Source organism: Protopterus annectens, chromosome 3.part1 (assembly GCF_019279795.1).
Source record: "Protopterus annectens isolate FY-2018-M chromosome 3.part1, PAN1.0, whole genome shotgun sequence".
Taxonomy (NCBI): Eukaryota; Metazoa; Chordata; order Ceratodontiformes; family Protopteridae; genus Protopterus; species Protopterus annectens.
The window spans coordinates 170,523,251-170,547,147 of NC_056732.1; the positions used below are offsets into that span (position 1 = coordinate 170,523,251).

At 42.2% G+C, this 23,897-nt stretch overlaps 1 protein-coding gene across 9 annotated transcripts in view; it reads right to left on the minus strand.

Moving 5' to 3' along the window:
• ARHGAP12 (Rho GTPase activating protein 12) overlaps positions 1–23,897 on the minus strand; it is a 1,910,410-nt gene that overhangs the window by 171,083 nt on the left and 1,715,430 nt on the right. For all 9 annotated transcript variants that reach the window (XM_044066697.1, XM_044066699.1, XM_044066698.1 and 6 more), the window contains one exon: positions 4,566–4,664. In XM_044066697.1, the coding sequence (XP_043922632.1) occupies positions 4,566–4,664 (99 nt within the window). The remainder of the gene's footprint in view (positions 1–4,565; positions 4,665–23,897) is intronic.

Below are 23,897 nucleotides of genomic sequence, written 5' to 3' on the forward strand. Positions count from 1 at the left end.
TTTAGTTCCAGTTTCCATTTGTGTGGGTCCAGGAGATTTCTGCTTAGGTCGTCTGCCAGTGAATTTAGCTTGCCTGGCAAGAACTGAGCTTGTTGGTGCACTTGGTAGCTCAAGGCTGTGCTCCACAGAGCCATGGCTCGTCTTCAGAGGGGGTAAGAGTGGGTTCCCCCCTATTTGTTTATGTACCACATAACTGTGGTGTTGTCCGTCTTTACCAATAACTGTCCTGGAAGGATGTGGTCCTTGAAGGCTGTCAGGGAATTCTGTACAGCTAACATTTCTTTTTGGCTGATATGCAGGTGCATCTGACTCGGGATCCATTTGCCCTGAATGCACTGCCCTGCCAAGTGAGCTCTCCATGCATAGTCTGATGCGTCTGTTAGGGTTTGGGCGGCAGGGGGTAGACTGAAAGGGAGCCCCTTGTTGAGGAGGCAGGCCTCTTCCCACCAAAGGAACTCTGTCTTTATACAAGGAATGATAGGCATCATTGATTCCAGGTCCTGAGAATGTTGACACCATAGGCTTTTTAGATACCATTGTAGTTTCCTCATATGCAGTCTTGGATATGGAATTAGTAGAATGCAAGAGGCCATGAACTCCAGGGCTTGTAAAATTTTTCTTGCAGATAGCTGGGTCTTTGTGGCCAGTAGTTTGAAGTAGGCTTCTCTGGCGTGAGGTAAGCCATCTGGGAAGTTGTGTTCAAGCTTGCTCCCAAGAATACAATCTGTTGGCAGGGTACCAGATGACATTTCTTTTCGTTTATGGTGTACCCCAGCGAGGTTAGAAGTTTCTTTACAAATGCCAGATGTTTTAATAGCATGTCCTGGCTTTCTGCCTGAATTAGACAATTGTCCAGGTATGGGTATATTTGAATATTTCTCTGCCTGCAAAATGCAATGGCTGGAGCTAGACACTTTGTGAATACCTTGGGCGCAATAAATAAGCCAAAGGGAAGTGCAGAGTACTGATAGTGCATGGAGCCTGCTCTGAAGCGTAGGTATTTCCTGCAAGATTCCCTTATAGGAATGTGCAGGTAAGCTTCCTTTAAGTCTAAGGCTGCCAACCAGGCATCTTTGCCTAGCATAGGAAGCAGCTGTTGAAGTGTTAGCACTTTGAATTTTGGGATTACCAAAAAGGTGTTTAGAATAGAGAGGTCCAGGATAGGATGCCAGGAGCTGTCTTTTCTGGGTACCAGGAAAAGTCCTGAGTAAAAACCTTGTCCCCTTTCTTCTGCTGGGCAAGGTTGAATAGCCCTGATACAAGAGAGAGAACCTGCTGTTGCACCTCTGCTCACTGATTTGGGGGTAGGTCTGGCCAACAGTTTGGGGTTGGTAAGGTGTGGAAGTAGAATCTGTATCCTTGGAAAACTATATTTAAAACCCATTTGTCCTGGGTAATGAGTTCCCAGTTTTTTGCATGCAGGGCGAGCTTTCCTCCTAAGGGAGCAGGCAGTTGAGCAGAGCTTGAAAGGGTTAAGTCATTGTGACATTTTTCCATAGGGGGTGTCTTACTACTTCCAGCTTTAGTGGCGGGAGCGCCCCACTGCTTAGGCCTGTGTGTAGCCTGAGACTGTAACCTAGGTGGTCTGCTCTTCCTGGGTTTGGACTAAAAAGGCCTGGAAGAGACTGGAGAGGACCAATTCTTAGAAGGCCAATGCCTACTAAATCTGGGAGGCTGTACTTGCAGGAAATCTTTAACAGTTTGCATAGATTTAGTTTTTTCCTCCATCTTTTTAAGGACTTATTCTGCTTTGTTGCCAAACAGGCGGTCTTGGGTTAAGGGCGCATCCAGTAATATAGCTTTAGCATGATCTGGCAAGTTTTGCTCCTTAAGCCAATCATGTCTTCTAAGTACAGACCCAGTGACAGCAGCCCTGCAAGATGTTTCTAAAGAGTCAAAACCACATTGGAAAGTATGTTTACCAACTTGTTCAGCAGAATGCATTAAATTAATTCTTTATGCTCAGCAAAGTCAGGAATCAACATAATTTTATGTTTAAGTATTCCCATAATATGCTGCTGATACTTTAACATATGAAACTGGCAATTTAAGGCCCTAATGGCCAAAGTAGCAGAAGTGTATACCTTCTTACCCCATCTGTCCAAGGCCCTGGAATCTCTATCAGTAGCCTTAATGCCCTTTGGTCCTTGGGAAATGGTCTCTGGATCCGCAGTAGGATTCTTAAAGAGAAACATGTGAGAGTCAGGTACTCTGTAATACCTGTCAGGTTTTCTGGGAGCTGGAGGTATGGTGTCTGGGGCCAGGCTAGATTCCAAGAAGGTATCATCTATAATGTCCAGAACAGGAGGGATAGCTAAAGGCCTGTGTTGAGGAAGTAGTAAGAATTCCCCAAGCCTCTTTTTGGAGTCAATCCTGGCTTTCCCAGCGGAAATGCTCCCTAAGAGTGTGCAAGGTTTCACCACCAAAAGAAAAATCTTCTGGAGGGGAAGCAGAGGGAATGAAATCCTCTGCATAAGAATCTTCATAGGTAGATAAGGGCAAATCCTGGTAATCAGAAGAAACAGAAATTTCAGAATCCTGATCAGAAGAATCAGAAGGAAAATCAGTTCTAGGTCTCTTAGAGGGGGAAGGCTGGCTTTCCCTAATTAAAGTAATAAGGTCTTCAGCCATTCTAAGCATTTGTTTTTTAGGCATATGGGCCTGACCATGCGGTTTGGACGTCAGTTTTCCAGTCATGGGTCGAGTTTTAGGTCTTGATGAAGAAGATGGCGTTGGTTTAAAATGCAAATCTCTAGGCCTGAATACACCCTCAGAAGCCAGTGCCTGCACAGCGGCTCCGGACCCATCCAAGGTAGAGACATCTGCAGGTTCCATAGTCGAAGTATCTCGGGGCATACCGGACTCCAAATGGGTCTCAGTAGAGGCCTGCGAATCTGAAGTAGTGGGTCTCAGGGGCTGCAAAAGCACCTCACTGAGTACCGGCAAACTGGCGACTAGTTTAACGGAAGGGTTGTCGGCAGTTTTGGACGTATGCGGTCTGTCTCTGTCTTTATCCTTACTTTTTAGTGCCAAAAGAATTTGCTGCGAAAATAGACCAACGACAAATAGTTCTGGGGTTGAATAAGGCACAAAACCGACAGCGAGGGACGTTGTGGTCTGGGCTTAAGCAAGGAATGCAGTACGAATGAAAATCTTTATGAGGTATTTGCTTTCCACAGGTAAGACAATTGTTAACTTTTACTGACATCGGTTAAGAGCAAGAAAAAGGATCGCCAACGGGATACTTAGTTTTTTTCAAAGAATTCAGTTCTGAAACTGGAAAACGAAAATTTCAGGAGTCGGCTGACCGGCACTTGCGAACTGCTTCTGCTTCGGGCACCGTGCAGCAAGAAAGACTGATGTAATGGCGTCGGCTGCATGTTTTATACCCCTGACATCATGGAAGAAGGGACAGCATCCGACGCAGGAATCCAAGACTCTGGTATTCAGGCCGGCTGAGGGCTACCTGCAGGCATATAATGCAAATGTAATGACTGCAACACTGAAACACGAAGATCATGAGGTTTCCTCACAAGTGGGGTCACAAAGTGATGCTACTTAGGAGGAGGCATGTAGCCATTCACCTGTCCTCCATTTCATTTAATGTAAGCTCTGTATACAGACAGCATGCTTGTTCTTCACTTCTTTCTTGTCCCTCCTACTCTGGCTGACCACCTCCATTTCACATTACTTCACTGTCTTCTACATTCCTCCAAACATTATACTCTTCAAATGCCTTCCTTAGTCATCTGTAGTTAAATGAGAACCACCTCATACTTCTTTGATCACGTGATTATTTTCTCAAGTCTCATCTCCTCAGCAGTATGAGATCTTGTTGCAACTCAAGAATTGAGAGGCAGTGCTGCTGCTGAATGCCTGCCAGCTCTCAAACTATTCTTTTGTCATCCACTCAGCTCATCCCATCTGCTACTTGGCTACCTCCTCAAACACACAGATGTCGCATGATGTTCTTCTGCTTTTCAGTGAAAGAAAATGTCCTTAGGTTGGTGTCCTGCACACTGCTTTTGTGTCCATTGTTACTCTAGTGTTTACATATTCTCTGGAGATTGTTGCGCCCATGTGTGAAGTTTCTATGAAGCTTTTCTGGCATCTGTCAAGGAAACACACTGCAAACCTGTTTAAGAATGGCACCACTCTAATAGAGTTAAAAGCAGAAAAGAAGTCAAAAGTTGCAAAAATATACTTTTGCTGGGTGTGTGTATGCACAAACACACATGTATATATAAATGTATATTTTATATATATATATATATATATATATATATATATATATATATACACACACACAAACTTTTAAACACTGTATATACTTCCTTTGCACCACACCACATAGTTTTATGTCCATGCATCTGCAGTACTAATTCAGCGTAAGCAGAAAAAACACTGCAGAAATCTATTCTACTGAGAAATAATTAAGAACATGAATGCCTCGCAGCAGAAAACAAAAATGCAGACAAACCAGACGGGGAGGCACTGCAGATAATTCCGCTCAGTTTTGTTGTCTCAGTGCTCTATTTTTATAATCAAACACTTCTGTTACTTACCATGCTTTTCCACATGTTCCAAGCACAACTTCACAAATTTTGGCACGGTAGTATTCTCTCTTTTACACAGCTCAGCTAAATTCGACCCAAACACTTGATCTGAAAGAAACCAAACAATGAAAACTAAACACTTGTGTTTACTTGTACTTAACTATATGCATGCAGTAATAACACAAATGAAATGTACTTGTCGCATTACTTTAAGAAATATGAACTGCTGTACTTTAAAATGTCTTAACTATTTCATAGGTACTTATGAGGTAATGCAGTCCAGGAGACCATTTTCAAGCCTAGCCCAAATTCCCAATTACCCCAAAATATTATCTAGTTAAGTAATGTGCTCAAGGTTGCACAGAGACAAAGGAAGACTGAGGGAATCAAATCATGTACCACAGAAGTAGCCATTTAACAGCTTACCGCGGTGGTGGTGTTGCGGTAGCATTGTCGCCTCACAGTAAGACGCGGTTTGGTTCGATTCTCAGCTAGAGCGTCTTCTGCATGGAGACATGAGTGAATGGGCATACCTTCGTTGAAGGTTGTGCGTCAGGACTGGTAACTCGGCACGTAAAAATCAACTACCAATCATTAGCGGACCAGAGTTTCGCTGTGGCGACCCCTAACCGGGAAAAGCCGAAAGACACAAACAAACAGCTTTAATCTTGTTAGCCAACTGCCAGACTTTCACATTGTTTACAAACCTGATTCACACTTCATATAATTCATTCTTCTTGTCACATAACGTACCAAATTACCTTCATACTGAAAGGCAAGGCAGCATTGCATATTGAGAAATAATTGTGACCTCGGGACTGTAGCCAATACCATAAAAGTCTGACAACTACAGACTGTCCCTCAGATTATGTGCTTAAGTCCTGAATTCATCTGTGATGCCAGAAGTAACACGCAGTTTACTGCTAGTTTTAACACATACTGTTCTATCACTTTTTATTCTCAGTATTTACTAGCTCTACTTTCTTCAAAACACGCTTAATGTGCTTGTCTCCATAGTGTGATAAAATACAGAGCTGCATACATGAGAATGACATTTAATTCCAGTTCCATGGTACAGAGGGATAAAGATCTTGACTAAGTTCCAGGTGGCCTACCTTTAGTTAGTGGCTCAGGCACAAAAGGAGGTACTAGCAGAGCATCCTATTAATACTAGTACCCACGTCCTACCATCAGGTACCACATGTGTCCTGTTAGGGATGACAGTGACTGCCAACCATACACACTACAGCCTATAGTGGTATTGTCAGGGTCAGTCACACATGCATCCTATTAGTATGAGTGCTATGCAGCAATCATAGCTGTGGTAATTAGGCACTTCTTGGTCACAGCCATGAATGACAACGCCATTCTTGGCATTCAAATGTCCCGAAGAGAAAAAAACGGCAGTGGGATTTCACATCTCTGAGAGATGAATGAGTTATACTGGGAAGACAGGGGGGGTTGATGGTCTCTGTGGAGTCAGAGAAAAAAAAAAAGGACTAACAATCATGAATGTAACTCGGTAGGTTTTTATGAGAAAATGCTGAGTGATGTACATGATCTGTAATCAGTTTAGCAGGAAACTAACTTTTATTTTTTACTCCTTGGTTCTCCATATCACAATGCTTAATATGGACAATATTTATACTGATTTTTTGGTATACTGAACTGTGGCAGTGAACCATCTCTGAATATAAAATGTATGCAGATGAAGTCAGTGGTATAGATTAGTCCACAGAACAGCTGCTATCTTAATGAATGGGTGCCAGCAGGAAAAGATCTGTGAGCGAAATACCAGTAAGCCTTAAAAGCAAGAACTGGAACCTCAGAAATTAACTACAACTTATAAAAGCTGCCCATTAAATTATGGGCAAAAACAAAGGACAGAAATTTGATGATATGAAATACAAGTGCACGGTGAGAGGGAGTGAAGCTGTAAAAGTTAAGCAAAGTGAACTCAGAAGAAAATACATTCGCATGAGGTTTTCACCATAATTGCAAATGGTAGGCTTTCCTGTCTTTTTGTAGCTCTTAACAACTAAGTAATGTCAGGCCTACTTGCCACTAGGTGGCAGCTAACCAGCTAATTGCAAGCAACACATGTCTAAATCTTTATGCTTTTTTAGTTGCAGTGTTCAAATATTAGAATCAGACTTGCTCCATCTATAATGACAAAAAAGTCAATCTTTGTTGAACCAGGACATTTAGAAAAGATTCAGTGTGACCTAAAGAAATGCTCCTTCGCCAATTACAGCTTCTGGCAAGTCTCAGAAAAGATTTTAAGATAATGTAAGAACCAGCAATGCCTAGCACATTACTGTGTTTACAAAGGACTGCTTGCTTGTATGACTGAAGCCAAGACCAACGTGCACTTCAGGCATTACAGCTACCCTCTACTCCAAACACACAGCTTTGCAGGTGAGATGCATCAATCTACAGCGCCACAAAACAACCATAGTATAACCATACCAACACAGGTCTAAACTGTCTGTGATTTGCCCATATTTCTGCACTCTGCATCATAAAATGCTCAATCTTCTGGTTTAAAAATGTGGGTATTATAGTCGGGTCTACTTCTCATTGTCGTAAGCTGACAATATAGAGTCTGATACTGTCTGCACGACAATATCGAAAGTGAAGATCATCGTGCAAATAAACAGAAATCTCCGTAAGGGGAGATTTCCGTTTATCTCAATGTAGTGTGGTCTCAGAGTTGGTATATTTAAGTAGGGGGTGCAGGGGGCTTGCCCCCCTGCCTACGCCATTTAGTTTTTTTTTTAAAATTTGTTTTTTTTTTATGTTATTCGATGTTTTACTTAATCGATCAATAAAGTTCTACCTTTAGTGATTCGATTAAGTAAACTTTCGATAACGTGATATAGACGCTTATAGTCCACCGATAATTCTAGATATCAGTTTTGCACTTCTTATTTTTCCATACATGAAGCCGCGGTGGTGCAGGGGTAGCGTTGTTGCCTCACAGCAAGAGGTTCTCCCGTTCGATTCTCGGCTGTAGCTCCTTGTGTGTGGAGTCTGCATGTCCTCCCCGCGGTCGAGTGGCGTTCGAAAGACATGCGTAGAATGGGCATGCCTTCGTTGAAGGTTGGGCATCGAGCTGGCACCTCGGCACCCGTAAAAAAATCTACTGCCAATCATTAGCGGACCGGAGTTCCGCTGTGGCGACCCCTAACAGGGAAAAGCCGAAAGAAGAACATTTTTCCATACATGCTGATTCAGAACTCTCTTTTCTATTAACTTAAGTCAATTGCAGTAATATTAACAAAAAATTCTAAATTTTTGGCCTTTGTCCTCCATTATTTTGTTGGCTTTGTTCCTGATTTTTGAGCAAAGAACTTCGAAAACTATGTAAGCACCACAACCATACTAATCTCTTGCGTGGCACTGTAAAAAAAAAAAAAAAAAAAAAAAAATACAGGCTACATATATAAAAAAAAGAAAGCTGGGCAATCAGTCAGGGGAAGCAGGGAGAGAAAAGGGACAGTAATGATGGCAGAAAGTGTCACAACACTGCACTGCACTATCATTTTTCCATATTCCCTATCTTTTGGCTGCTTTTAGCTGACTGAAGGTACACCAGGCTATGCATATCACAAAGGAAGGAGAGAACTCACCTGCCAAAGTACTCTGAATAGCACACATGTAACAAAACAACATGCCTATCACTCCAGTCTCATCAAGATGCGAATGCAGGATCAGGTCACCACTTCATAAACATCAGCTGAAATTCCACTAAGGGAGCATGCATAGGACAACTACATAAACAGATGGAAACTACACATTTAAAGGCTACATAAACAGATGGGAACTATCCCTTTGCCAACTAGGAAGTATAACCTATTCTGTGCAAAAGAAAAGCTGCTTCAGAAGATCCAGGAAATGTAAAACCCTCTTGCCAGAATTTTGAGGATGGAATAAAATGAAGGAAAGTAATGTCTGACACGACTTTAGGCATGAAAGGAAGGCTAATCAACAATGAAAGCCTATGTTTATGGCAGACAGTGCAAAGTTAAATACTCATCAGTAACAGCAACTCAGAAACCTGCCTGGTTATCACTGTTGATAAAGATAATTTCCAAAGATTAAAAAAATTCCAACATTTCAAAAGGAGGCTTTTTCAGTTCCTCTAAGACAAAATTATTACCCTTGTGAATATCTTTGAGCCTGAAACAAGCAAACAGACATAAGGAAAACAATGGGTGGAAGTGAAGCATTACAGCTTACATACATGGGTCTTTCAATTCTTGGAGTTTCTGCCAAAATGTTTACTTTCGTGAACATCTCTGAAACTGTGTTACCTGGCAACAGTATACATGTTTGTAAAGCAATGTGTTCCTAAACTCTACCCATTTATACTCACTTATGCAACCTAGACAGCAAGTGCCCAAAGTTGTGAGTAACTGTAAATTTAAATGCACTGCTTAGTTCCAAATCATGTACATGATTTCTTATAGGTTCATAGGCAGGTACTAGGCTATCGGCCCAAGGGCCTACGTAAGCCTAGCCAGCAAGGTACCATAGCTTACGCCACCCAAGAAAGTTATTTTCCTGTGTCACTCTCCAGCAGAGACACAGAAGTGATCCCCGGGGTGTATTTCCCATTTCCCAACAATAATCTATTGCTCATAAATCTGCTGTGATTGTGACTGCCTCACAAAACTGAACTTCATGTTATGATGAAAAATAATTACTTCAATGTGACTAAGCAAACTCCAAAATGCTCACTGTCTCTCAAAGTTTATAGTACATGAAGGCATACTGCTGAGGCATTGCCACCTGTTTACAAACAGAACTGTGCAATAGCACACGAAAGTTTGACAAAAAAAGTCCCTTAAATTAGTAACCTGAAAATTTCATATCAAAATTCACGCTATTAAAAAGTTAAAGCACTGCATAGCAATCGATTACTTAAAATGGGTGAAGGAACTACTTCACATACAGGAATACTACAAAACAATCATACAAAACTACAAACTATAAAATTCAAACTTCAAAAGTCTACAGACCCCATTTCATGAGTGCAACAATGCACTTTGGTGGGAGGGGTACATAGTGCAAAGATTGCCTTTTGTGCAGTGGCTATAATGCACTCCCCACTTGGGCTCATGTTTCCACACCTAGGTAATGCATGCACTGTGCCCTCAACCCTTACTCCTTATTCCATACTTACAAAAGTAAACAGATCGTGAGGTAAAATTACCAGTTTCTGAAGAAACTCAGAATTACCATTCTGAGGTAAACTGAAGAGACATAAAAGAACTGCTTGAATGCTGTCACAGCATGAATGTTATTCTAAATGAAAAAAGTCTTAAGTAACACCTAAATTATATTTTAAAATCCGTTACGTGGGGGCACTCCCCCTGCCCAGATACACACCATGCAGAAGCTATGTGCCCTACACCCTTCTCTATTTACATTCAACTCCAAGACTGATGCACATTTGGAGAAAGAATTCTTCATGCAATGACTACTAATTGAAAGGTGCAAGATTTGAACAAGCATTCATTACTGTACACTGGCACTCATCCTAGCATCTTAACTATCAGACTTTCAAGTCTAGCTGTTCAACATTTCACAGGTTCAAACTAAGCTTATGGCAAGATGATGATTAAGAAACCTAGCCATGTCTACCAATACCAGAGATGCAATTTTTGGTCTAAACGAACAAAGGCCTAAGCTCCTTTCAGTGACTAGACACAGAGGTTTTTCGAGCTGGTTTAGGTTCTTAGAGAGGTACAAGCCAAAACAGGAAGTACATTCAAAGATGGGCCAAATAAGAGATGAATAAAGTGGGACTGCATCCTCTTTGGACCTTGGGTAGATGTACCAAAGGATAAACTGTACATGTTAGCAGGATTCGGTGGAATGTCTGGGAGATGTTTGTGATGGAACGTTGGCGTCTCTAAAAAAAGAATAGAGTAGTCTCTGGATAGAACTCTTAACACACGCCTCTGAGGCAATGGCCACCTAACCTTCTGAGTGAAGAGCCATGAGACCCCGGATTGCCTCCAGAGCAGAACAGTTGGGCAATCCTACAGGGTCACTGATAAGGCCCGCCAGAGAAAGCACCACAGAAATTCTGATTCTGCAGACCACCCCTGCCCCATGGATGGCATCCATTAGGATCTCCCCCAGCCTTAGGAGGAATCCTCTGAAGGAGAATCCGGAGAAGACTGCTGCGACTTTCTAGGGAAAAAATGGTGTTTGACCCCATTCCAATTCTTTGAAATGGTTTGTTGAGGGGTGACAAACTGCATTCCTCTTCCCTTCTTTTTCACTTTTAGTTACAGTATCCTTAATTTTTGGCTGATCAAGGGTGAGCCATCAAATGGTGTATTAATGGAGGATGACTTGAAGCAATCCCAAAGTTGCATAATCACAACCAAGCATGGCATCGCTTGGCAATGCCTGAACCAGCTGCCCGGGATACTCCATCAGCTGCATTAGAAATGAGCCCCATGGACACAATGGAGATAAATAGCAGGGTAGACAAATGAGTCTCCAGTGCCATTTGAATCTCAGGAGACCAATGCATCTTAACTTTCCTTGACACTTCAGACAACAGGTCACTTTGCAGTCTGGTCAGTTGTGATAAGTAATTAAATGCCCTCAAAGCAAACGTTGCTGAAGCATACGAGTGCTTCCCTAAATGTTCCAAAGCCTAAGATGCCTTATTCGGAGGATGGCCCGAAGAGCTCTCTTTAGAGGTCTCCTTCTTGGTGGCAGCCACCACCACCACCACAATCGCATCAACAGCCAGACTCTTACTCCAATGTTTCCAGTCCTTGGGGGTTGCAAGAATTTTATTAAGCTTCTTGAGAATGGGCTCCACTGTGTTGGATTTCTTCCATGCCCTCTGGGACACCAGGGCTATAAGTGCATCCGGAGGGGGAACCACCTCAGGTGTGGATGGGCCCACACTGAAGGCCTTCAAAACTACTGACTGCTCGCCAGAGAGGGAGCTTCAATGGTCCAGTCTCTATGTTGCCGAAGCAACTCCAATAGATCAGCAAACGAGGCATCATTAGACTTGGGGTATGCTCTGTCAGACACTCCTATGGGGAGCCCAAGGTGTTTCCTCTTACACTTCCTTTCCCTAAAATCTCCTGCTCCGGTGATGCCAGAGATGGGAGGAGAAGAAGTACGAAACTCCACTAAAGGAGCAGAATGGAGACCAACCAACTAAGAATGTCCAGGAAAAGACTGATGACTGGTCATAAGCCAAGATGAGGAAAGTACAGTTGTGTACACTTACCATAAATGTAGATGCTCGAGTGTATTCACTGTTGCAGTCATTACATTCGGGTAATCTGCTGGCAGGTTGCCATCAGTCGGCCTGATTAACAAAGTCTTGGGTCCTGCGTCGGTTGCTGTCCCTTCTTCCATGATGTCAGGTCGTCAGGGGTATACAATATGCAGCCGACGCCATTACATCAGATTTTCTTGCCCCAGATGTCAGGTGCCCACCAAATGTGGAGCAAAATATATATATATATATATATATATATATATATATATATAATTTAAAACACAAAAAATATATACCTCCAAACAAAAGCAAATACACCAAAAAGGCTTTTAAGCATAGTAAAGGAAAGTAGAGGTGTAGTAAGAGAAAAAGAGGGGGCTGGAGGGTGGGTAACCAGGACTGCAACAGTGAATACACTCGAACATGGTAAGTGTACACAACTGTACTATGTTCTTTGTGTTTCACTGTTGCAGTCATTACATTTGAGTAGATTCCCAAAGCTATGGTTGGGAGGATGGATTTATACAGCATTAGGAGCAGCTATAAGGCCCTGTAGGACAGCAGTGGCAAAGCCAGCTCTGGATTTAGAGAAGAGAGGTAAATGGTAATGTTTGGTGAACGTATGAACTGAGCTCCAGGTAGCAGCTTCTAGAATGTCTCTGGTAGGAACCCCTCTGAAAAAGGCTGCAGAAGTAGATGCAGCCCTGGTGGAATGAGATCTGATCCCCCTGGGGATAGGTTTACCATGGTGCATATAGCAGAAACAAATACAATGGCTTATCCATTTGGAAATAGTCTGCTTTGAAACAGCCTTTCCTTCTGCCCCTGCAGCAAAAGCCACCAATAGTTGTTCAGATTTTCTTAGAGATTTTGTCCTGTTTAAGTAAAATCTAAGTTGTCTGTGTACATCCAATGAATGAAGAATCCGCTCACCCTTGTTTTGTGGATTGGGAAAGAAAGTTGGCAGATGAATAGTCTGATTAAGAGCCACACTTGATACCACATTAGGCATGAAAGATGGATTGGTCCTGAGAGACATCCTGTCCGCATGAAAAATAATAACTGCCATAAGAGCCTGTAATTCAGAAATCCTTCTAGCTGAAGTGACTGCTAAAAGGAAAGCTGTTTTCCAGGAGAGAAATTTTAGGTCTGCAGTAGCAGCTGGCTTAAAAGGAGGGAGAGTGAGTTTTTCCAAAACAAAATTGAGGTCCCATGCAGGGGTTGGCACTCTCCTGGGCGGTCTTAAGTTTTTGGCCCCTCTGAGATACTGCTTTAGCAGAGGATGAGAGAAGAGGGGAGGTTCTGTGTTGTAATGAGCTGAAATGGCAGAGGCATGGATTTTTATGGAAGAGAAAGATAGGCCCTTGTGAAGCATCTCAGTTAAGTATTGTAGAATCTGAGGAATATTGGGCATTGCTGTGCTTATTCCTTGTGATTGGTTCCAGGCACAGAATCTTTTCCATTTGTCAGCATAAGATTTTCTTGTACTAGGCCTTCTAGCCTCCAAAATGACATCCATCACAGGATTGCGGAGTGATGGCAAGGGTGAAATTAGATGATTAGCCACGCTGCAAGATTCAAAGTTTGGAGCAGAGTGTGCAGAATTTGGAAGTTCTGCTGAGACAGTAGGTAAGGTATCTGAGGCAGGTGCCACGGAGGAAGGTGTGACACATTGCGCAGGAGTGGGTACCAGTGATGGCGAGGCCATCTGGAGCAATCAGAATCATTTTTGGTTTGTCCTGTCTGACTTTTAGTAGAACTTTGGAAAGCAGAGGCAGAGGGGGAAAGGCATAGACTGACAGATTTTTCCAGCTGAATGATAGAGCATCCACTTTCCATGCTTTTTTGTGATGAATTCTTGTGGAGAATTTGTCCAACTAATAGTTCTGGGGTGAGGCAAAAAGATCTATGTCTGGACTCCCCCAATTTGCGTGTCAACATGTTGAAAATTCGTGGTTCCAGTTTCAATTCGTGTGGGTCCATAAGATTTCTGCTTAGTTCGTCTGCCAGAATATTCAGCTTTCCTGGCAGGAATTGAACTTGTAGTTGTATTTGGTAGGTCAAGGCCATGTTCTACAATGCCATGGCTAGTCTGCAAAGGTGGTATGAATGTGTACTCCCCTGCTTGTTTATGTACCACAAAACTGTGGTGTTGTCTATCATTAATTGTCCTGGATGAAGGTAGTCCTTGAAGGCTGTCAGTGCATTCTGTACAGCTAGCATCTCTTTCTGATTGATATGAAGGTGCATTTGATTTGGGCTCCATTTGCCCTGAATGCACTTTCCCGCCAGATGAGCCCCCCCAAGCATAGTCTGATGTGTCTGTAGTTCGGGTTTGGGCGGCAGGGGGTGGAGTGAATGGCAGTCCCTTGTTTTGGTGGCAGGCCTCTGCCCACCATAGAAACTCTAGTTGCAGGCAAGGTATGATAGGAATCATTGTTTCCAGGCTGTGACAATGTTGACTCCATAAACTTTTTAAGTACCTCTGAAGTTTCCTCATATGCAATCTTGCATATGGAATTAGAAGAATGCAGGAGGCCATGAACCCCAAGACTTGCAGAATTTGTCTTGCGGATAGCAGGGTTTTTGTGGCTACCTGTTTGAAGTAAGTCACCCATTGAATTTGCTTTTCTGGCATAAGGTAAGTCATCTGGGCAGTTGTATTCAAGCTTGCACCCAGGAATGTAATTTTTTGAGAGGGTACCAGTTGTGATTTCTTTTTGTTTATGGTGTACCCTAGACAAGTTAGAACCCTTTTTACGAATGCCATATGCTTTAGAAGAATGTCGTTGCTTTTTGCCTGAATTAGACAATCGTCCAGGTATGGATATATTTGAATATTTCTTTGCCTGCAAAATGCAATTACTGGAGCCAGACACTTTGTGAAGACCCTGGGCGCAGTAGATAAGCCAAAGGGCAGTGCAGAGAACTGGTAATGCAAGTAGCCTGCTTTGAAGCAGAGGTATCTTCTGCAAGATTCCCTGATTGGGATATGCAGGTAAGCCTCTTTTAAGTCTAGAGTCACCAACCAAGCATTTTTGCCTAGCATAAGTAGCAATTGTTGAAGAGTCAGCATCTTGAATTTTGGAATGTCCAGAAATCTGTTTAGAATGGATAAGTCCAGAATTGGACGCCATGATTTGTCTTTTCTGGGTACCAGGAAAACTCTTGAATAGAAACCTTGTCCCTTTTCCTCTTCTGGTACTGGTTTAATATCCCCCATGTTCATAAGGGACAGAACTTGTTTCTGGGCCTCTGCCCACTGATTTGCGGGCAGGTCTGGCCATCCGTTTGGGATTGGCAACGTGTGGAAATGAAATCTGTATCCTTGGGATACTATATTTAAAACCCATTTGTCAAGGGTAATAAGAAGTTATAATTATAATAATAAGGGCATAATAAGTTGCATTTGTGCATGAAGTGCCAGTTTTCCCCCAAAGGGGTGGCTAAAAGGTAAGTGCTTGATGAGTATAGAAGGAAGTCATTGAGACTGTTTACCATAGGGAGGTGCCTTGTTGTTTCCAGATTTGGAGGTGGAAGCACCCCATTGTTTTGTTCTAAAAGTTCCTTGTGACTGAAACCTGGAGCCTTTGGAATGTCTGATTTGACTTGAGCGGCTCTCGAAGGTACTGGAAAGGACTAGTTCTTAGTAGGCCAGTGCCTACTAAATCTTGGAGGTTGCACTTGTAAGAAATCTTTCAGTTTGCATAGATTTAGCTTTATCGTCCATCTTTTTTAACACTTCTTCAGCCTTATTACCAAAGAGATGGTCCTGTTGTAAAGGAGCATCCAACAATTTTGCTTTAACATGGTCAGGCAGAGTTTGCTCTTTGAGCCAAGCATGCCTTCTTAACACAGATCCAGTTACAGCAGCCCTGCAAGAGGCCTCCAAGGAATCAAAACCACATTGCAAAGTATGTTTTCCAACTTGTTCAGCTGAATGTAATAAATCCTGTAAATCTTTATTTTCCACACAGTCAGAAATTAACATAATTTTCTGTTTAAGTAGTCCCATGATAAGCTGTTGATATTTAAGCATATGAAATTGACATTTTAAAGCCCTGACTGCCAAGGCTGCAGAAGTTTAAACCTTCTTACCCCATCTATCCCTGGAATCTCTATCAGAAGGGGTAAGATTTTTAGCAGTAGAGGCCTTAATGCCCTTGGAACCCTGAGAAATGGTTTCAGGATCAGCAATAGGATTTTTGAAAATGAATTTGTGGGAGTCAGGAACCCTGTAGTATCTGTCTGGCTTACAAGGAGCCGGAGGCAGAGAATCAGGAGCCATACTAGCTTCTGAAAAAATACATCAACAACAATGTCTACAACAGGAGGTATAGCCAAAGGCCTATGCTGAGGAAGAATAAGAAAATCCCCAAGTCTCTTTTTAGATTAATAGAAATCCTGACTTTCCCAGTGGAAATGTTCTCTTAAGGTATGTAAAGTTTCACCAAAAGAGAAATCCTCAGGGGGAGAAGCAGAAGGAATGGAATCTTCTGCATCAGAGTCCTCATAAGTAGGAATAGACAAATACTGTTCATTAGAAGAGTCAGAAGAAATAGAATCCTGTTCAGAAGATTCATAATCAATGTCTTGCCTAGGCCTCTTAGGAGGGGGTTGGCTACCCCTAATCAGAGTAATTAAATCTTCAGCCATTTTGATCATTTGTTTTTAGGCATAGGAGCCTGCACATGTGGCCCAGGCGTCAGTTTTTTAGACATAGACTTAGATTTTGGCCTTAGTTTTAAAGATGGCGTCAGTCTAATATACAATCTGTAGGCCTGAAAACACCCTCAGAAGTTGGTGCCTGCACAGCGGCTCCAGACCCATCTAAGGTAGACACATCCACGGGTTCCATAACTGAAGCATCTCGCGGCATACCGGACTCCGAATGGGTCTCAGTAGAGGCCTGCAAAACAAAAGTAGCGGGTATCAGGGGCTGCGAAAGCACCTCACTGAGTACCGGCGAACTGGCTTAGGAGAAGCGTCGTCATCAGTTTTGGACCATGACGGTCTGTCTCGGTCTTTTTCTTTATGTTTTTTAGGTATTCCGGTAGTCAGATTGCTAACCGACGAAATTCAGGAAAACATTTAGAAGCAAATATATACGGCGTTTAATCATATGTTGATTAAATTTAGCACAAAACCAACAGCAAGGTACGTTGTGGTCAGGGCCTAGGCAAAGAATACAGTACAAATGAAAATCCTTATGAGGTATTTGTTTCCCACAAGTAATGCAATTATTAACTTTTACTAACATCGGTAAGGAGCAAGAAAAAGTTTCCCCAATGGGGTACTTAGCTTTTAGTTGAAGACTTCGGTTCTGAAACTCGTAATCGAAAATTTCAGGAGTCGGCCGACCAGCACTTGCGAACTGCTTCTGCTTCTGGCACTGCACAGCAAGAAAGACTAATGTAATGGCATCATCTGCATGTTTTATACCCCTGACGTCATGGAAGAAGGGACAGCAACCGACACAGGACCCAAGACTTTGTTAATCAGGCCGAATGAGGGCAACCTGCCAGCAGACTACCCAAATGTAATGACTACAACAGTGAAACAAGAAGAACATGTGGATGGGACACTGGCTGGGGAAACCTGACCATCTCCTTAGAGGAGAAAATCCTTTTTATAACGTCAAAGTCAGAAAGAGACAATGGTGTCCAGGAACCGTGGTCCCCAGTACTCTAAGGTACCAGATTCTGAGGAAGCTATGCCTTGCACTAATGTCAGGAGCAGAGTTGTCAAAAGCCAAAGCTCCAAGTGGGAGAGATGAACCCAAAGCAGAGATAGTTGACCCTGACCCAGAAAACCCAGCTCAACACCACAGTTCCAAGATTCCGATGGCCCCAAGGTTCTGACAGCCCCAAAGTAGGTGAGTTGATCAGACCAAGAAGTGAGTCAGACCCAAAGACGGTCAAGCCGTCGAGTCCAACCCTGAGTGTAGTAAAGCAGCTGGGCCAAAAGACCTCACATCCAAAGGGGCCAAGAAAGGAAACTAGAGAGAAGTAGTCAAAGGTCCAAGAACCAGAGCCAGACTGGAAGGGATAAGGCCTATTTGCATCTGAGTCATCAGCTACTCCAAATCAGAAGCTTTAATACTGCTCATTGACACTGATAACTGGACTGATGAAGCCATTGACAGGGGCTTGGAAGGTCATTTCGATGAGGACGATCCCATCTGCCAGATCTGAGTCGGGAAGACTAGGAACTGGGGTGAGGAAGGAAATTACTTCAGTGACAACTCCGGCAGGGTAGATGGAGAATGCGGGGAAGCTGTCCTATCTGAAGGATGCTTGTTAATCTCCCTGGACCCAAGCCCCTCACAAATGGACATGCAGAGTCCAGGTGTGACACTCCCAAATAATATATGCATCTACCATGCGTGTCCTGCGATGGCACCTTATGCCCGCAGGTAACACGTTTATTAAAACCTTTCTCCAAAATGGACAAAAAAACACTATTAAGGAAAAAATCCAAAAAAGTATAAGACATACAAGTATGCTACTACAAATTTACTAAAACGTACTACTAATATGCTATACACCTTAACAAGCTAAGAAACCACATATCATGCAGCAAACAAGACCAAAAGAGGCTGGAAGCCTATCTAGAGAATAATACCCTAAAGTACACTACTTGGCTACCTATAAAAGCACACATTAACTATGCTAACACTAAGTAAAGGGTAAGGGAAGAACAAGATGCAAAACAAAAAAACTCTACAATAAAGCTTTCCAAAAAGATACGCTGAAGCAGAGCTGGACTGATCTGCTGACAGGAATGGTGGCAAACTAGATCTGGGGAGTAGGGTGAGGAGTGAAGGATTGTGGGTAAAGGAATCGGGGCTTGCCGAGTTTAAAGTCTGAAGGAATTGGCCAGTATCTGATCCAATAACAGACATGTTGAAGCCAGATGAAGCAGACGTTGGATCAACTGTTAAACAGGTGACAAAGAGGTTTTTGCTAGGCAGGATTTATGCTTCTCAGCAAACACCCAGGGATATTGCCAGGACCCATGGAACTGGTATTTTTATTTTTGGAAAATGCCAAAAGACATGGTCCAGAGTGATCCCAGTAGGAGGACCAAAAGGAGGAATTGGAGGAATGGGAAAAGATGGATAGAGTAAAGTTCGAAGATAATTTATCTGAAAGAATGGTGGGAAAGGTTGTGTAATTAGACAAGAACGCACTATCTGAGAGTTCAATATAGAATTATGATTTACTTCTAAGCTTCTTAATACAGCTAAACAAACCTTATGGCAGTCTTTGGACAACGTCATCCTTTCAAGAAAAGGTTAAATGAACATCTAAAGCAGGAATTTAAATGTGTTTACTTCAGAGATATCATAACACTGCCTTATGAACTTGACTTCAAGATGGCTTGATGACTTACCTCTGAAGAGTACCACCAGTGTCATTCAACTGGTTTATTAGTGGCAGAGATTTCTTAATGAGCCCCGCATTATATTCTTCAGTTTTGCATACACTGCACATAATTTTGCAATCTATACAAAACTCTGTATATGATTTTCAACACTGTTTTTTTTATATATGTGAAATACTTTACAAATTATATTTACTACTCGTGATAGTCACACAATGTTTCTGTGTTACTTTTTTCTCTCTCTTTCTTGCCTCTCTCTCTCTCTATACATATATATATATATATATATATATATATATTTATAAAAAAATCATGTTTTTCTACTGAGAGTACTGTTTGGCCTGGGCACTGTTGAAAAATGGTTTTGTACCGGTCTTCCTACCCATTAAACAATAAATAAAATAAACTTCATTGTGGATATAGTTTCAGATTGCACATAAGATCTGGACAATATTTAATGAATGTGTGTATTTTTGTGTAGTTATTTAGCAAATATCTACAAAAGGAATATCTTTTTTTTTTTTGGAGCAAAAAAGATTGTCTGTTGACTAACAACAATTCTGAAACATTTTTCACTTTCCTTTATGTAAACCGGAAGAAAATATATCAACAACTGAACATAATCTTTCTCGATATGAACTTGTGTTTGAAAGTCTTACTGAAGCTTAGCACCAACAGTGTGCAAAATGGCATATATTTGTACATGATTAGTTGATTTATGAAGGGACCTCCTTGATTGTATCTGTGGTTCAGGTTATCATCTGCACCATCTTGAATTCAACCATCCTTTTGCAAGATCCTATCCTAGGGGGCAAGGGGGAGGGGTGCATGTGCTCCATTGTTTGTGCACGCACTAATGCCACACTGCAGTTAAATAGGAGAACCTAAGTCCAAACCATGCCAGTTTGCCTCCATTAATCAGTGAACACCTTCCTGCAAATCAAAAACAAAGATCTGACAGCCACACATCTGACAGAATTCCCTACATGTCAGGAAGGTAAATACCTAACAGTCAAGGCTGGGTGGAGGGACTGTCCACACACTGGGCAGATGGAGTGAGGGTACTCCTGAATCCTCATAAAGAGTCTTCTCATTAACCGAATGATATTGTAAGAACATTCCTGCTAGCGTTGCACACTGAAGACGCTCCTTGTTGGGATGTACTGCTAATCTGAATCCAAAGCAGTAACCAAGGGGTGGAATGAGTTAAAGGAATCATTAGAGGATCATAGTTCAGAATGCTGAATCTTGCAGTATCACTGTACTAAAAGTCCAGCTCTTGCAGTCAAAGTTGGGATAACAACACTTGCTGAATGTGAGCTACAAAGACATGTGGTCACAGCACAGATGTCTGCACCACAGACTTTCTTGAAATAAGTCGTGGTAGCAGAACTCCCTTTGTGCAGTGACCTCTGACTTACAGCATTGCATTAGTGGATGGTTAGCTGCCTCATGGTAAAAGACAATAAAAGCTGGCAATTTACTTGTAAAGTGCCTGTTGGTCGACCACAAGTTCCCTTTGGTTCACATTCCCATACTTCCACACTTGCTTCAGATAAAAGCTGAGCTGATGACACACAATCAGGAAGTGAAGCACTTCAAGGAGTGACTCTGCTTCACTCTGTCCCTCTCACCTGAATTCTGCTCCAGCAAAGGAAAAAGGAAGTTAAACAGAGTGGTTCAGGGACACTCTGGAAACCATTTTAGGAAGGAAATGTGGGTTCATCCTAAGGGACATCAATTTTTGTGAAAGGTCAGCTATGGTTCATTACACTCTAGTGCCTGAATCTCTGACATCCTGTCAGCACAGGTGTTACTCACCAGAATGAGGACTTTCCAAGAAATGAATATCAAAGTCACTAAACCAGTAGATGCAAATAGCTGATGAGCAAACCCATACATTCACGTACAACAGAACAGAAGGCATTTTTCAAAGCAGAATGGACATGTGCTAGTTCTTTAAAGAAATGACTGTCCATATGGTGCGGAGCCACAATCTTGCTGGCACATGTATCATGACCATGAGACAACAAAGGTCCAAAACATGCAGGTGTCTGAGGCAAGTTTGATCACCTGTTAAGATGACTGACTGATGAAATACAGATGTGGTCTCACCTGAATTTGGAACCATTTTCACCTTTATAATATACGAGAACCCCATAACTTTACCTCACAGTTACATATGAACCAAAAGGAAAATCCTGCAATATCAAAAGGTTTTCATTAACAGCAGAGCCTTGTGGTGGAGTCACACCACTTACGAGGAACCTACTTGTGCATGGCATATAAAGTTTTCACTGCACACGAGGCATGCAATCAGTGGAAATGAAAGAATGGTAAAGAGGAATCTCCTGTAGTAAGGGACAGAAAATCTACATCTATCTTGCCCCTTGCCCTGCCAAATTAAGGAGAAGGTGTGATATTGCATCAGTCTCCCAAGTGGTAGGTAAGTTGATCTATACCACACACCCCACTCCTGAAAGACCTAAACTAGGTACAATCAGTAACTCCAGTAGAGGGCTACGGAATTGGTTCAGAAAATCTACCAGCTTGCTCACTTATCAAAGGATGCAAGCTGCTAACAGAACAATGCCCTTTATCTGCGGGCCACGGCCAGATAAGTATCATTTCCATACAAAAGTCTATGACCTATGATCCCTTGCCTGTTTAGATACACATGACAGGCTGGTTGTCTGACAACATGAGGAGAGGTCCGAAAAGAAACTTTGCCTCATAAGGTCTTCATGACTAGCAAGAATGCTAGAAGTTCTTTATGGCTGCCAATGGGGGGGGGGGGGACACTCCTTATACTGTGTTGAAGCTGAAGCAGTCCCCCACCTATCATACAACTGCAGAAGCTCAAAGAGTGTGTGATGACTGATACCACTGGCACACCTCGCAGTTCACTGCAACACAGGAAATGGCACCCTGAAGACTCTGAGTTAATTGGGTCTGGCATACAGGGAGATGAGCTGGGATAGGGCAGCATGCTTTAAGTGCCTTCTAATGCTATTCTGTTTAAGGCAAATTCCAGTTTAGGTTGAGACTGCCAAGCACAATGATGCGATTTCCATTGGTAAAAATGAAAATGGCATTTAGCAGCTCACCAACTGCCTTGGTGGAATTAGGTGATACAATGCAGACAACTGTTACACTCAGCTTTAATGCCAACCAATGAGGCATGAGAAGATGAAACAATTTGGTTCCTGGTCTAAGGTACATGGTGACAAAGGGATAAGACCAGATGGGACTTTTGTTACAAGTAACAGTACACTGGCTCCCAACCTTGTTCCAGGCAATTAGACTGTGGAAGGGTTGGTAGAAAATGTCAAAATACTGAAGTAACTTTCCATCCTGCTTGAACAAAGACTCTAATATGGCAATTATGTCAGGATGTGAACCCTTTAATCTGGATGGTTGGATTTGCTTATAATCTGGACGGTTGGCTTTGCTTCTAATGCTAACTACATTATAACAATCAAAAGCAACTATTTTTTGCAGATAACCTTAAATTAGATATGTGCAGCACTGGTTGGTTTACTATCATAATTCTGATGTGCATCTTGTCGACACCACTATACGAATGGCAGGGGGTCGAATGCTGACAATGTCGAACCCAACATTGTAGAAGTACAAATTTCACCCCTATCTCGACCCATGTTAAAGCCCGTTTGGAGGTCAAACTCGAGACGTACTTTCGGCAATGTCAGAATTCGACAATGTCACTTTCGTGCTTGGGAGTCGGAGATACCCGCATTCGACAGAATGTACTTCGGAATTATGATAGTAAACAGCACTGGTTGCATAGCATCTTCCAGTTCTTAAATCTGTGCATTTTACGATACTTAATCATTTCAACTTTGTCTCATCCTTTTTTACTTCTAGATAAGATATTCCATTTGCAAACTCTTCATACATAGAATGGGTACAACCAGTGGTATAATTTACAGCTGCTGTACTAAGGTCTGCAACAGTAAATGAAACCAACATGTGATATAGTTTTACTTAATTCTGAATGTAACGGAGTACCGATCTGACAGTATGTGCCTATTAACTTTTTTTCTTATTGCTGTAATGTGTTGCATTATAATTTAGTTAGGTAGCCCTTTCAGCCTGGACTGCATGTACAGGGCTCTTTGACAGTATATAACAACCCTGTCTAAAGTAGTATTTGTCTGCTATATATGGACAGCATAGCACTACATACACTAAAAATAAATAGAAGGAAAACATGGTGCATCCATTACTTACATGGCAGGCCAAAATTCTGTGTTTACAGCTAGTGGAATTTTTTTTTTTTTTTTACTATGACTTCTACACCACAAATCACTGTAATGTGGCTTACTAAGAGAAGAATTCCTCAGCAGAGACTTTTTTTTACAAAGAGATGCTATTTAGGGAGTAATTTGTTCTTTACCTTTTCTAATAGGTGTGGCACCTGAACCCATTAGGATGGCACAGAGATGCAGTGGTTAGCACTTTCGCCTCACAGTAAGAGGTTGTCTGGTTTGATGCTGAGCTGAGAATCCTTCTGTACAGTGTCTGCATGTCCTCCCTGTGTTCTCGTGAACTTCCTCCAGGTGCTCCGGTTTCCTCCCATAGTCCAACGACAAGCATTAGGTGGTCTGGACACTCTAAACTGACTGTAGGTATCAGTCTGTGTTCGTGTGTGGTAGAGAACAGCCACG